Raw genomic sequence first — 13,784 nt, 5'->3', positions numbered from 1 at the left:
TTAGTCCTTAAGAAGCTTATTATAAATTTGGCATATAAAAATGAGTATAATTCTAAATGTACAAATAAGTGAGCATGATGTAGAACAGAATGAAAGTTTAAAAGAGGCTAGGAGGTCACACTGGCCCCAAGCCTTGCAAAGGTTCCTCATCAGTGCAAGACAGTCATGTCATCCTGCCCATTCCATTTACTGTTATGCAGGTCAGTTTCCCTACTGGCTCACACAATTCTTGAGGGCCAGAAAGTAGATCCTATTTATTTTTAACTTGCCTATTGCCTCAACACAGTAGAAATAAAAAAACTAAAGTTAAGGAGAAGTATGAATGGAATTAGCATTGGATCTGGCCCTTAAAGGATAGGCAGGATGTATAGCTAATGGGAGGATCACTTGAGGCAAAGGAGGAATCATCTGTCTTAACATGGACACTACTGATACTTTGGGCTGGATAATCTTGTGTTGGGGTGGAGGTAGGGTTGCTGTCCCATGCACTGTAGGATTTTTTTAGCAGCATCCCTAGCCTAAAACCACTAAATACCAGTAGCAACACACCCATTCCCCTTTGTCAATAACCAAATTTTTCTGTAGACATCACTAAATGGCTCATGGGGAACAAAATAATTCATTTTCTTCTCCACCCTCCTCTACTGAGAACCACTGCCACAGAAGAAGGAAAATAATATTTGAGTTACTATTAATGTATAAGTTTCCATGCTGGATGCTATGAGAATTAGTAAAATAAAAGACCTATTCTACTAAGAAGGGAAAAAGTATTAATGTATATTGTTTTTTACAAATATAAAAAATGCTACCAGAATGCTAATGAAGGGATATTATACTTAGTATGAGCTGAAACAGTCTTTTTAATATTTGGAGGTGAAAGAAGAGGCAGAAGAGGTGAATGCTGAAGCACAGCAGGGTTGTGGAGAGTCTCTACCGTCATTTAAAAAGATTTCTGAGCTAGAGAATACTACGATTAAAGCTGTGTCAGAGGTGCCTGGGTGGCTCAGTCGGATAAACATCTGCCTTCGGCTCAGGTCATGATCTCAGGGTCCTGGGATTGAGCCCTGCATCAGGCTCCCTGCTCAGTGGGGAGTCTGCTTCTCCCTCTCCCTCTGCCCCTCACCCCTGCTTGTGTTCTCTCTCTCAAATAAATAAAATCTTTAAAATAATTTAAAAATCTGTATTAAACTAACGGAATATTTTCTTCGAGTAAACAGATTTAGAACAGTATCAATATGTCAAGCATTTAATAATATGGATTTTGGTAATAATACCCTTCTTATCACTCTTCTTAAAAATTAAAGCCTACTAGTATGTTGCTAATAAAGCATACAGTAAGTATAATAAAGTTAATTACAGAAATCAAAATATATGGTACCTCAGGTGGTGGCAATCTGATTGTGTAAGCTTCTATACTTAGACAAACTTGAGTTTCGGTTACATTGATGTCTAATACTGAAAACAAAATATTTAACTGTGATTTTCTGGAATTATTACTTCATTTTATTAAAATTTAGTAACAAAAAATAGCTTTAACTTAAATTTATTCACATTAGAAGCTCAATTAAGAATATGTACTCTTTTCCATTCATGGTAAAATCCAAAAAAAATCACAATATTTGAGAGTCTGCAGATGAGCCAGGTTTGGAACAACACAGATATATGGACATGTATGTGTTGGTGGCAGGCATCAAAGGGCAAGGCTATAGTAAGAATGAGACATCCCACAGTTGAGAGAAAAATTCAACAAGCAACTTTTAGAAGCCTGATTTCTATTACATATGAAAAATGGAGACTGTTTTCTTATATCAGGAGAGGTACCATGCCAAGCTCCTAACTCCATAGTCTTTTCATGAAGACCCATCAATATACCAGCAGATATAATACGGATCTCATAAAGCCCCAAGGCTTCTACCTTGCATTCACATGATTAGAATCACTTACATAAGTCAGAAAGTGGTTATCTTGGGAAAGGGTAATACTTGGAAGAAAGCATGAGGGGATCCCTGGGGTACTGGTAATGTTCTGTTTCTTGATTTGAGAAATAGTTATGAGAATATGTTTAGTCTGTGAAAATTCAATGAGCCATACATTTATAATTTGCAAGGTCTGCTATAGAATATTACATTTGGTAAAACTAAAAGAAAATTTCTAACACAAGAGTGAGGAATTTTGCTCTTCTAAACCTTACCTTTAACATCTGACAGTATAGTGTCTTGACAGTTTGGGTATGAAACTGAATTTCTGTAATGAAACTATTTGTTCAGAGCTAGAGCACAATGACTGCCACTGTCGAACTTAAACATAACATTAGGGCAAAGAGTGCAAACAGGCTTCAGCCTGAAAGTCAACTCAAATCAAATAGTTGTGGAGTAAAGGTGCTAGCTCAGGATTTAAGGCTATGCCCAAATTGCGGTGAAAGCTGTACCGTCTGCTATCTGTGGACTACTGTTTTTATGAACAGGTCTACTTGCAAAAAAGGCCATGCTTATCAATGAAAGAATCAGACCACTCTATAAACTGTGTATTTTAGATCTCTGTCTCTTTAAACAACCTTTTTTTTTTTCCTCTCTTTTAAGGAAAAGAAGAATTATGTTCTCATAAGAAATATATCTTTTACTTACGACAGTACTAAAGAATTTTCAATGATATGACTCTGTAAAGTATACAGTGCCTGAAAATTTCACTTCAGAGTGGAAATTGTAATTAAGTAGAGAAATTAAAATTATAGATTTTATTCCTATTAAAAAATTAAATTTTTTCTCTAATAATTAAGAACATATATTGTGACCCAGAGAGGATGTACTGGGTCAAATTGTGATTATAATAATACCTGATTAAATTCTGATAATCATCAATATTGTAACCCAACATTCCATAACATTTTAATGACTATAACCATATTAACGTTTTATCTAATGACATATGCATTTTTACTTACCAACAGCACTTTGCTTTCCCATTTGAGAAAGAAATTCTCTTCCTTAAAAAATTCATAGGGTATGCCATATTATTATAACTTATAAACCATGGTTGATAAATAAAACTTTTTTATGTTTACTTATCAAAGCAAAGGAAAATACTTTAAAATGTAGTTTTACACAAAGGAATATCTAAAGACAATTCAGAAAAAAAATATGACCACTCAAAAAGTATCTTTTCAATTAAAAAGACAGAAATACCCAATTCTTCCTTCTAGTATTTATTTCCTGGCATAAAAATACTTATAAAATGGTCAGACCTCAATATAAAATCCAGAATAGCCTTTTGGTTCCAACAATTGTTAGTAATTTGTATTTATTTTATTATAATGCTCCATAGCTTATATTTATTCCTTCTTAAACATCAAGTATTACATAATTTAAAAAAATTCTTTGAAAGAAACATCAGGAGGCCTCTGGATATCATCCTAAGTAAAAGATGACATGATGTTACGGACTTGCCTGAGAAGGCTTAATTGGGACTATGCTTTAAAAACTATTCCCTAAAAATAATATATCTTGAAATTTAAAACAGATGCCTAGAATAGAAGTAATCTAGTTTAGAAACCTCCAATGACTGAAAGAGATGAAGTCACCTTGCACCAAGAGATGGCCAGTTTTATTCCAGGCTGGAGCAAGTCTAGACATGAGTGAATATGAAAGGCAATTTTGAAGAATTACAGGAATTACTCTTTGTGGAGCCTCTACCTAAACATATTAAAGAATAAAACATAGGAAAATTTACAGCAATTAGTATATTTCTATAACTCAAAGAAAATGTGTTTAGATCACCATCCAAAAAACTGGGTTATTTTGGATATGAGTTATAGTCATCACTACAACTAATCCTATCTGATTCTAAAGTTAAAGAAGCATTCAAACGTATTTGCTCTGAAGCCATGAAGACTATCATGTCGCAATAGCCAAATTCTCCCTCCTTATCCTGGACCAATAAGCCTAAATACTTAGAGTTCTTGTGCTAGGTCTCTACACTATACTTTGAATTCTTCTCTGCACAGAGGAAACCAGCCCAGAGCTGTATTAGAATTTTCATTGTTGTTTACTCTAATTCTACATCAGAAAACAAATACTTTCATGGGCACACATGAGACGAGCAGACTATCTCCTCTACCTGTAGTGAATTTTTAAAAATCAAGACTTCTACTTCTGACTAAGAAGAAGTAATACAATCCAGATTTATCCTCCCACTTGAGGTAACTAAAAAACTGAGCAAGTTACAGGAAACAATGGTTTCCAAGACACTGGACATCCAGCAACAAAGAGGAGCAATCCTTAAGAGGAAATCTACAATTACCTCCAGCATGTTGATTAAAGAGCAGTTTCTAGGCTGTGGTGCAGTGAGGAGGAACCCTGGAAGAGCCAGTGGGCTATCTTAGATGAGGAGACAGCTGAGAGCTCAGGAGGCCAAGGGAGCTAGTTTTGGGGGCAAAGTATTAGAGGGGACAGAGCTGCACAGAGAGCAAACTCTTATGACCAGCAGAGTCCCGCTTGAGTCATCAGCTGAGCATGGATTAGCACATGCATGTAAGGAAAATATCCAGGCTAGGGAAAAAAAACAAGGTTTTCTTCTATACAAACATCCTCACAAATACAGCACAAAAGAAAATGCTGCCACTGCCACTCTTAGCCAGACATGTAGGAAAATGAGAGGACCAAGGAGAATTATTTCCCAATATTATTCACCCCCCATTTTTGTACCATTTTGGTTCCTGGTGAATTTTCCCAGGATACAAGTAACCAAACTGTTGGCAATGAAGACTAAATCCATTCAATTTGTTTCGTAGATATTTTAATTCAGGATAATATCAATAGGACTTCAAGCAGCAGGATGAAGCCAACCTGTGACACTAACCTCAAACATGAACACAGGGTTTCAGGGCTAAACTGCTGAACAAATCCCAATAACTACCAGCATCTTCCTTAGAAAGCCAAATGGCATTCTCCTTGATTCTGTATTGACTTTCTTCTTGGACTGAAGCATTAACCCAGATACAGAAGAATGTTATCAGCATATATTTAGTTTTGGCATACAAGGAGAACTGTAGGGCAATTCTGTCATCCATAACCATCCTGACCTGGATGCCGTTCAGGCCAAAGATGGCGCCACTGACCACTGCAGCTAAAGTCAGGGCCAAATTTTTATCACGTTTTGATATAACAGGTAGATAGAAAATAAGGATAAAGTAGCTTAACAATACTATCAACCAGCGTGACCCAATTAACATTCATAGACTACTTGACACAAAAGTAGAATACACATTGTTTGTAAGTAGACCAGGGATATTTAATAAGGAAGACCATAAAACAAATTTCAATAAATTAAAAAAAGGTTCAAGTTATACAAAACATGTTCTCTAGCCACAATTATAATAGAAAACAGTAATAGAAGGATCCCTGGAAAATTTGAATATGTGAAAACTACATAACACACTTATACTAACCCATAGTTCAAAGGGGAATTAGAGAGCATTTTGAACTGAGGAAAATCAAAACAAAACAAATACTTAGGAGGAAATTAATAGTAATGACCAAAATGAAAAGCAATGAGATACAAAATAGTACCTACCAAACCAAAAGCTTATTTTTTGTAATCAATAAACTTGCTAAACCTCTAGCAAGACTGATTAGAGAGAAAAAAACAAAACAGTCACAACATGACGGATATCAGGAATGACAAGTGACATGACTATAAATTCTACAGCAAAGGAAATTAAAAGGAGTATTATAAGCAACTTTATGTCAACCTATTTAACAAGTAGATGAAATGGACACATCCCTTGAAAGAGATAATTTGAATAGTTCTATTATCTATTAAAGACATTGAAATTGTAGTCAAAAACCTTCCCATAAGGAAAATGTCAGGGCCAGATAATTTAATTAGTGAATTTTATCAAGTATTTATGCAAGAAATAAAAATTCTGTACTAACTCCAGAAACTAAAAAGGTGGACTCTTTTACATGCAAAGCATTAACTTATGAGAAAGATATTTTTTGTTTGCTGACAAAAGAAGTTGAATACAAAGTCACTATAAATAGTATTTGGAATTATTATTCTTTTAAAAACTTACTTTAGATCCACATTTTTCAATATAGGCATTAAGTTTTCCAGCTTTATAAAATGGTATCTGTAACAAAAACACAACAAAAAGCCACAATTATGAAAACTTAACACGAATATATTACTAAACAATGCAATACATAAAGAATTTAAACATTATCTAGAAGCAGACTCATCATCAGCTTGTCATCCTAATGGCTTCTATGCTTTGGAGAAGCAAGTGATAATCATTCTCTCTCTAAAATAGAATCTATGGGTATGTTCTCAAAGTGAGGAAAAGCCTTTCTGAGAGGGACATGAACCTAGAAAAGGAAAAGGCTAATAAATTTCAGATGATATTTAACAACTTTCTTAGTAAACAGTAACTTCCTAGGCATAAGAAAAATGGACACAAATCCAGAGAATATTCAAAAGGCCAAGGTGCTACAATTAATCAGTGACAGAAATCAGAGAAGATATTTTTAACCCAACAGACTGGCAGATATGTAAAGGGAGCTGGTAACTGGTGTTTATGAGGATGTGGAAATACAGATTATCTCAATATGCTATTAAAATGCCATCTAGTATATATAAGCTTTTCCGAGAGTGATTTAGCATTACCTACATTATAGTTTAAAATGTACTGCAATCTCACTTCTAGGAATTTAACCCATAGAAACTATCAAATAAAAGTGATATAATTGCAATGAAGCTTTCTGAAGCATTATAGTAGTACAACTAGAAACTCAGATGTGCACTAGAAAATATTAACTAGTTATACACCCATACAATGAAATATTTCACAGCCTTAACAATTAAGAAGATATATGTATTGGCATAGAACATTCAGGAGAGGCTGTTCAAGGAGAAATTAAAGGCAAGTTTCAAAATAGTATGTAAAAAAATCCCATTTCCTACTTTAAATATTTTCAAAAAAATTTATAGTATGTAATATCTTTGTAAGAAAACAAAACATTTCTAGATGGCTACTTTCCTTTTTTTATTCTTTTTTTTTTTTAATTCTTGCTAAGATTAGGATGCTTGAATTTATAAGAACTGTGAAACAATGACCACCTTGTTCCAAAAGAGGTAGTGGTGTTTACTTGTCCATCAACAGCTTATCTTATTTATTTATTTTTTAAATATTTTATTTATTTATTCATGACAGACACAGAGAAAGAGAGAGAGGCAGAGACACAGGCAGACAGAGAAGCAGGCTCCATGCAGGGAGCCTGATGTGGGACTCGATCCCGGGTCTCCAGGATCACACCCCGGGGCAAAAGGTGGCGTCAAACTGCTGGGCCATCAGGGCTGCCCTGCTTATCTTATTTAATAGCAGTCAGTAATGTCCACAATAGCCAAACTGTGGAAGGAGCCTCGGTGTCCATCGAAAGAGGAATGGATAAAGAAGATGTGGTCTATGTATACAATGGTATATTACTCAGCCATTAGAAATGACAAATACCCACCATTTGCTTCAACGTGGATGGAACTGGAGGGTATTATGCTGAGTGAAATGAGTCAATCGGAGAAGGACAAACATTATATGGTCTCATTCATTTGGGGATTATAAATAATAGTGAAAGGGAATAGAAGGGAAGGGAGAAGAAAAGGGTAGGAAATATCAGAAAGGGAGACAGAACATAAAGACTCCTAACTCTGGGAAACGAACTAGGGGTGGTGGAAGGGGAGGAGGGCAGGGGGTGGGGGTGAATGGGTGACGGGTACTGAGGGGGGCACTTGACGGGATGAGCACTTGGGTATTAATCTGTATGTTGGCAAATTGAACACCAATAAAAAATAAATTTATTATTAAAAAAATAACAAAAATGAGAAAATAAAAGATATATACGTATATAACCTAGAAGAAAAATAAAGGAGCTAAAGATTTTTTTGATGGTTTGTTAGTATTAATAAACGTTCATTTCACTAGATTCTGAAGAATTAAAATCTCAGAAAAAGATTTTTAGAAATATTTTTGACAAAAATCTCAGGATAATATAATTTTTATAAAATTTTTTGGCATTTCATTATCATTCCCAGTGACATACAGCACTGGGAAATACGTTTCTCATTCTAATTTTATTATTTGTAATTTTTTTAAAGTTCTAAATTAAAAAACAATTTCGATCTAAGTTCTTTAAAAACAATTGGAAAAACGTTGGAATGAGAAACTTCTTCCTTTTATATTAAGTGGAATTCTAAAGAATAAAATACAAAAAAAATGGTTAAGCCCATGCTATCTTAAAAACATGCTGTAATATTTTTTCATGAATAGTCTTATATTAGCATTTGTGACAAAAAACTAAATATTAAATTAAAACCACAATAAATGAATTTTAAACATCAGGTATATCAAAGTTGAAGTCTATAAATGGTTCAATCAATCTACAACACAGGTAATTTGGCTTCATAAACTACCTTAAATTAGAGCTATAATTAATATCTGAATTATTGCTTATCAATATTGCTCCCAATAATTAGTAATAATACTTCTTAAAATTCTAAAATACTAACCGCCATCACTACCCAAATTTGGCTTAATATTCCAGGCACAGGTGATACAAGAATATCTTGGTGCATATATAGCAATTGCCTGTGGGAAATGAAACACAGAATTTTATTTTATTTTATTTATTTTTGAAACAGAATTTTAAAGTGGACTTCCCCTTTGATTTTACTTTATCAGAACATTTTGAAAATTGCTTAGTTCTATCTAAAAGTTTACATTTTTTTCTAGGGAAGGAGTATGTTATTGACTTTCTCTCTCCCCATGCTTAACTTGGTAATGTGAACATTTAGCCTTTCAGCCAAGATTTAAGAATGTTACAAGGTTTCAGAAATTGATATGAAAACTTGTCCCTGCCTCTGAGTTTCCCAATCTCTTTCATCCATAACTTCTTCAGCTGTAACTCCATTTCTGTCCAAATAGAGATTTGAAGATGTCTAAATATTGTTAAGAATCCAGCTTTTCTAACTTCTATTTCTTCTATTTTCCATTTTTTAAGTAGTGGTCAGGAGGCACTGGAGGCAAGAGTCCAAGGATTCATCTATCAGTGATCAACTACTTCAATGTTAGAACTATTGACTAGATGCTTTTCCTTCAAAAAGGAAATTTTTTCCAAGCCAAAATAAAATAGTGATTTTATTTTAGCATTCAACAGCCAAATGAACTCACAATAAAATCACAATTCAAAATATCAATAGGTTTGTTTCAAAGGTCAATGAAAAGGTGGATAAAACACATGAAAAACTTCAAAATCAACCATCAAGAAAACAAACTGCAAAAAATATGAGAGTGTATGGCAGGGAGAAGTTCCCTTAAAAAGTAAGATGGGCCAGTTTGTTTCTGGTCAGAACCCTGGCACAGAGCCAGGCGCAGTAAGTACTTGGTTTTACAAGGGCTGCCTTTATCTGACACAGCTAAGTCTCTTCTCAACCTGTGCCAGCCTCTTTAGCAGTTACTGGGACAGTGAGTCAAGACACGTCACTCTGCGGGGATGACTACCTTCAATTTGAGGGTAGTCGACAGAAAATCTCAGGTTTTCCACCTATTTGTTTCCAAAAGAAGTCAGGTAAATGTTCAATAGGTATCAAACTACACTTAGCACACAGCGTACAGGCTCCTGGATGTACTTGAGTGGGAAAATAAACCAGAAGGGAAGTTTTGTAAATAAGAGCAAAATGGGAGGACATTCCAAGAGTGTCTTATTTCTGATTCCTAGCAATCTTATGTTTGTTCCTGTCCAAGAAATTCAGTGACAGATCTAATCTTATCAGGTATTCTAAGAGTCCTTCTTTGAGTGACTCAAACAATTTATTTTTTTTTTTAATTTTTCTTATTTATTTATTTACGATAGAGAGAGAGAGAGAGGGGCAGAGACACAGGCAGAGGGAGAAGCAGGCTCCATGCACCGGGAGCCCGACGTGGGACTCGATCCCAGGTCTCCAGGATCGCGCCCTGGGCCAAAGGCAGGCGCCAAACCACTGCACCACCCAGGGATCCCAAACAATTTAAAGGACAAATACATGGTGGGTCTTCAGCAATCATGAAGTTATACTTCAGGCTTCACCCAAGCTGTTTTTCAAAGACTATCCGGGGTCAGACATTTCAAAATAGTTCTTAGAGAAATACTCTTTAGAAATCTTATGTTGACCTACAAATTAAACTGCATTTTTCTAAAATGTTTATAGTATCTCTTAAAGTGCCCATAAACAGTTGGTATTCAGTGAATATTCATTAATCTCTACCTCTAAGTTTTTGAGAGCCTGATTTATCAATATCCATAAAAGATTTATATTAAAAAGGGTCACAAACATAAAAACTCGTGATATTCAATCTCAAGTATTTTAAGTCCTCCCCTAAATATAATCCAACATACCTGGCCAGAACAAAACTGAATTTATTTAAAATCATATACACAGATTAAATGAAAGACTATTTTGTTTTAAAGGAGATACTTCTAAAACAGCTCTTACAGGTCTCAAAAAATTTAGAAAGCCTTACTTATAAAATGTTTTACCTGCACATCTTCATTTGTGTACTCCTAATTTCAGTATCTGCCACCTGATTACTCAATATTATCTTGACAGCACAAAGTTTGTATAAATCTGGAGGTGTGATGAAGAACAGTGATTGCTGTCTAGGATCATTCATGTTTTCCCGTTGACTGAATGTCTCAGCTCTCAGGCCTTTAAAAATAAGCAGCAATCAAATGGTCATAAACTGTCTTACCAAAAGGGTTTTACTACCAACTCACCACAGAATATTTGATATTGTGTTGGAATAAGATAATAAAAACAAATTAGCAGGCTTTAACATTTAAATATCACTAACATTTTACCTGTAAGAATTGTTTGGGGGGCTTGGGGGGCTCAGTCAGTTGAGCAACTGACTCTTGATTTTGGCTTAGGTCATGATCTCAAAGTTGTGAGGTCAAGCCCAAGGTGGGCTCTGTGTAGTGGGGAATCTGCTTGAAATGCTCTCTCCTTCTGCCTCCCCAACATACACTTGTGCTCGCTTGCTCTCAAAATTTATATTAAAAAAAAAAACCCAATTGTTTCACCTGTTAAAGCTTCTTGGTACAAATTTTATCAAGATGTAATATAAATAAAGGATGCCTGGGTGGTGGCTCAGTGGTTGAGTGTCTGCCCTCAGTTTAGGGCATGATCCTGGAGTCCTGGGATTAAGTCTTGAATCAGGCTTTCCATGGGAATCCTGCTTCTCCCTCTGCCTATGTCTCTGCCTTTGCATCTATCATGAGTTAAATGAAATCTTAAAAAAAATAAAAAGATGCAATACAAATAACCTCCAATTCACCTTTTTATAATATTCAGTGGTTTTTATTATGTTCAGGTATGCAACCATCATAATACATATTAGAAAATTTCCATCAATCTCAAATTAGAAGCCTGAAGTTCTAGAAGTAAAATAATTTGAATACAATAAGATGAAAATAAGCTATTTATTAAATACCTATTCTAAACTAGATACTAGATATATTTTTATCTTATTATCTTTACTTAATAAACTTCCAAACTTCTTGGCTATCTTGTTTCATTTGGTTTTCAGAAAAGAAAAAAAGAGGGATCCCTGGGTGGCACAGCGGTTTGGTGCCTGCCTTTGGCCCAGGGCGTGATCCTGGAGACCCGGGATCGAATCCCACGTCGGGCTTCCGGTGCATGGAGCCTGCTTCTCCCCCTGCCTGTGTCTCTGCCTCTCTCTCTCTATCATAAATAAATAAAAATTTAAAAAAAAAAAGAAAAAAAGATTTCCTATGATAATTTTTTGAATATCTAAATGTATAGCAAAGTCTATTGTTTCAGGTTAGCTCATAAAGCACCTCAAGGTTGAATATATTTTTCATCTTTTTATATGAAAAGTATTTACTAAAATCTCTAATTTTTGTTATTTTCTTTTTCCAAAATTACTTAGCTTGAAAACTTGTTTGGAACATATTTTATACTTGATAGTTCACATAATATCTCTGAAGTCTATCCTATGTATTAGAGAAAACTGGAATGTTAAAGTAGCTGAGTTAATTTAAAAAATAAAATAAAAAATAAAGTAGCTGAGTTAAGCTCAATTTTGGTCCTGTGCACACATAGAGCAGGGGGAAGGTAACGGAGACTCGAGTACTTCAAATTTTTTAAACATCAATATATTTTCTCCCTTTAAGAAGAAAAGTAATCATATATCTGCCCTGGAATCTGAGGTAAGACCAGTCTTACGTGTGATCTCAGAAACCAATTGTGTTGTGTCATGAGGACTGCCGGCAGGGCCCTTCTGGCTGGTCGCACAGCATCCTCATTCGAGAACCAGTGTTTGAGATATTCATCTCTAGAGGGCCACTCGCTTCTTTTAAAATGGGAAACACTTAGAAATGTTAACACAAATTCCCACCAGGTGTTGGTGACCTCGTTAACAGGATTGACACCATCAAGAAAATCTTCCTTCTCCTTTTCTGCTCTAGCTCCCATTTTAACACGTACTGTTCTGAAAAGTTTATTTTTTCATAGAGATTTTATTCATTGAAGAAAGCGCTCCGGGGAGAGGGAGCAGGAGCTCCCCACTGAGCAGGGAGCCCGATGCCGGGCAGGACCCCAGAGCCCTGCGGCACACATGTCACCGAGTCACCCAGGCGCCCCTTTAAGTGAAAAGTTAAGTGACAAGTTCCAAAGCAAAGACAACCTACTTCCCAATTTTGCCTAAAATTCTTTCTCTGAATCATTACCCTAAACGGCATCAAAAGTGAGGGTGCCAGAACACAAAGAGCCCACCAGGCCCTGGGCCATAATTCGTTAGCGTCACTTCCAACACATTTCCCACTAGAATGACTGGTTTTCCCTTGACCGGCTTCCAGCAGCGGCGGGTGAACAGCTGCGGGCCTTCAAAGGCTGCTCAGAGAGCTCAGGGCGGCCTGCCTCGGGCGCGGTCGGGTTCAGGGCCCCAGACGGGCGGCTGGCAGGGCTCGTCCCCATCAGCACGTGCAGGCCTCGCCTCCCCTCCCTGTCCCCGTCCCCCTCCCGTCCCCGCGCGGCCTTCCCTCCCCCGCTCCCCTGGGGCCTCGTGTTCTCCCCTGCGGTGCCGGACCGGTAGGGAGCAGCTCCCAGAGTTTTGTGCAGCTCCCACACGCTGCCTCCAGGAGTCAGCGGGGCACATGGCCACCCGGGGCTCCGTCCCACCCGGCTCCTCCAGCACAACCGGCCCACAGAGACCCGCCGCGCTTGGCGGGGCGCCGACACGGGCCCCCACGCAGACTGCCCCTGAGGGGGGCGCACAGGCCTTCTCCCTGCTGGTGAGGATGGGCTGCGGCGGACGGCAGGGCCTGCCTCGCCCAGAGCTCTCCCAGCCTGGCCGCTAAGGCACCTTCGCCTTCCGCTACGAGGGCCGCGTCCTCAGCCGCCGCTTCCGCGCTCTCCTCACAGCCCTCTGGCGGCTGCTCCCAGCATGCCCCGCGTTCCTTCCCAGCATGCCCACACCCCCGACACGCCCCCGTTGCGCGGCCTCCTGGCACGAGGGCGCTCCTCGCTGTCCTCGAGGCTGCTTCCGCACGCCGCACGAACCACGTGCTGCCGCCAGCGTGCCCCACGTGTGCCACGTGACCCTCTCCCAGCATGCCTGCCGCCCGGCCGCAGCCGCTGTGCTCCGGGCTCCCGGCGTGCCCTGCGCGCCACGTGCGCTCTCCGGGCCTGCCCACGCTCCTCAGCCGCTGCCTCTGCGCCGTCCTTGCTGCTCCTGGCGC

General features: G+C 37.8%; 1 protein-coding gene across 1 annotated transcript in view; it reads right to left on the bottom strand.

Moving 5' to 3' along the window:
* C5H18orf63 (chromosome 5 C18orf63 homolog) overlaps window positions 1-13,572 on the bottom strand; it is a 34,227-nt gene extending 20,655 nt beyond the window's left edge. Inside the window, exons 1-7 of the mRNA XM_072758118.1 lie at window positions 13,409-13,572; window positions 10,563-10,731; window positions 8,557-8,635; window positions 6,071-6,127; window positions 3,578-3,689; window positions 2,942-2,983; window positions 1,379-1,455 (exon numbers count right to left, since the gene is read on the bottom strand). Of these exons, the coding sequence (XP_072614219.1) occupies window positions 1,379-1,455; window positions 2,942-2,983; window positions 3,578-3,689; window positions 6,071-6,127; window positions 8,557-8,635; window positions 10,563-10,696 (501 nt within the window). The 5' untranslated portion in view covers window positions 10,697-10,731; window positions 13,409-13,572. The remainder of the gene's footprint in view (window positions 1-1,378; window positions 1,456-2,941; window positions 2,984-3,577; window positions 3,690-6,070; window positions 6,128-8,556; window positions 8,636-10,562; window positions 10,732-13,408) is intronic.
* Window positions 13,573-13,784: the final 212 nt, after the last annotated feature.

The sequence above is a fragment of the Vulpes vulpes genome, chromosome 5, assembly GCF_048418805.1.
Source record: "Vulpes vulpes isolate BD-2025 chromosome 5, VulVul3, whole genome shotgun sequence".
Taxonomy (NCBI): domain Eukaryota; kingdom Metazoa; phylum Chordata; class Mammalia; order Carnivora; family Canidae; genus Vulpes; species Vulpes vulpes.
The sequence above is the reverse complement of the archived record's forward strand: the minus strand, read 5'-3'. Positions and strand labels throughout refer to the sequence as shown.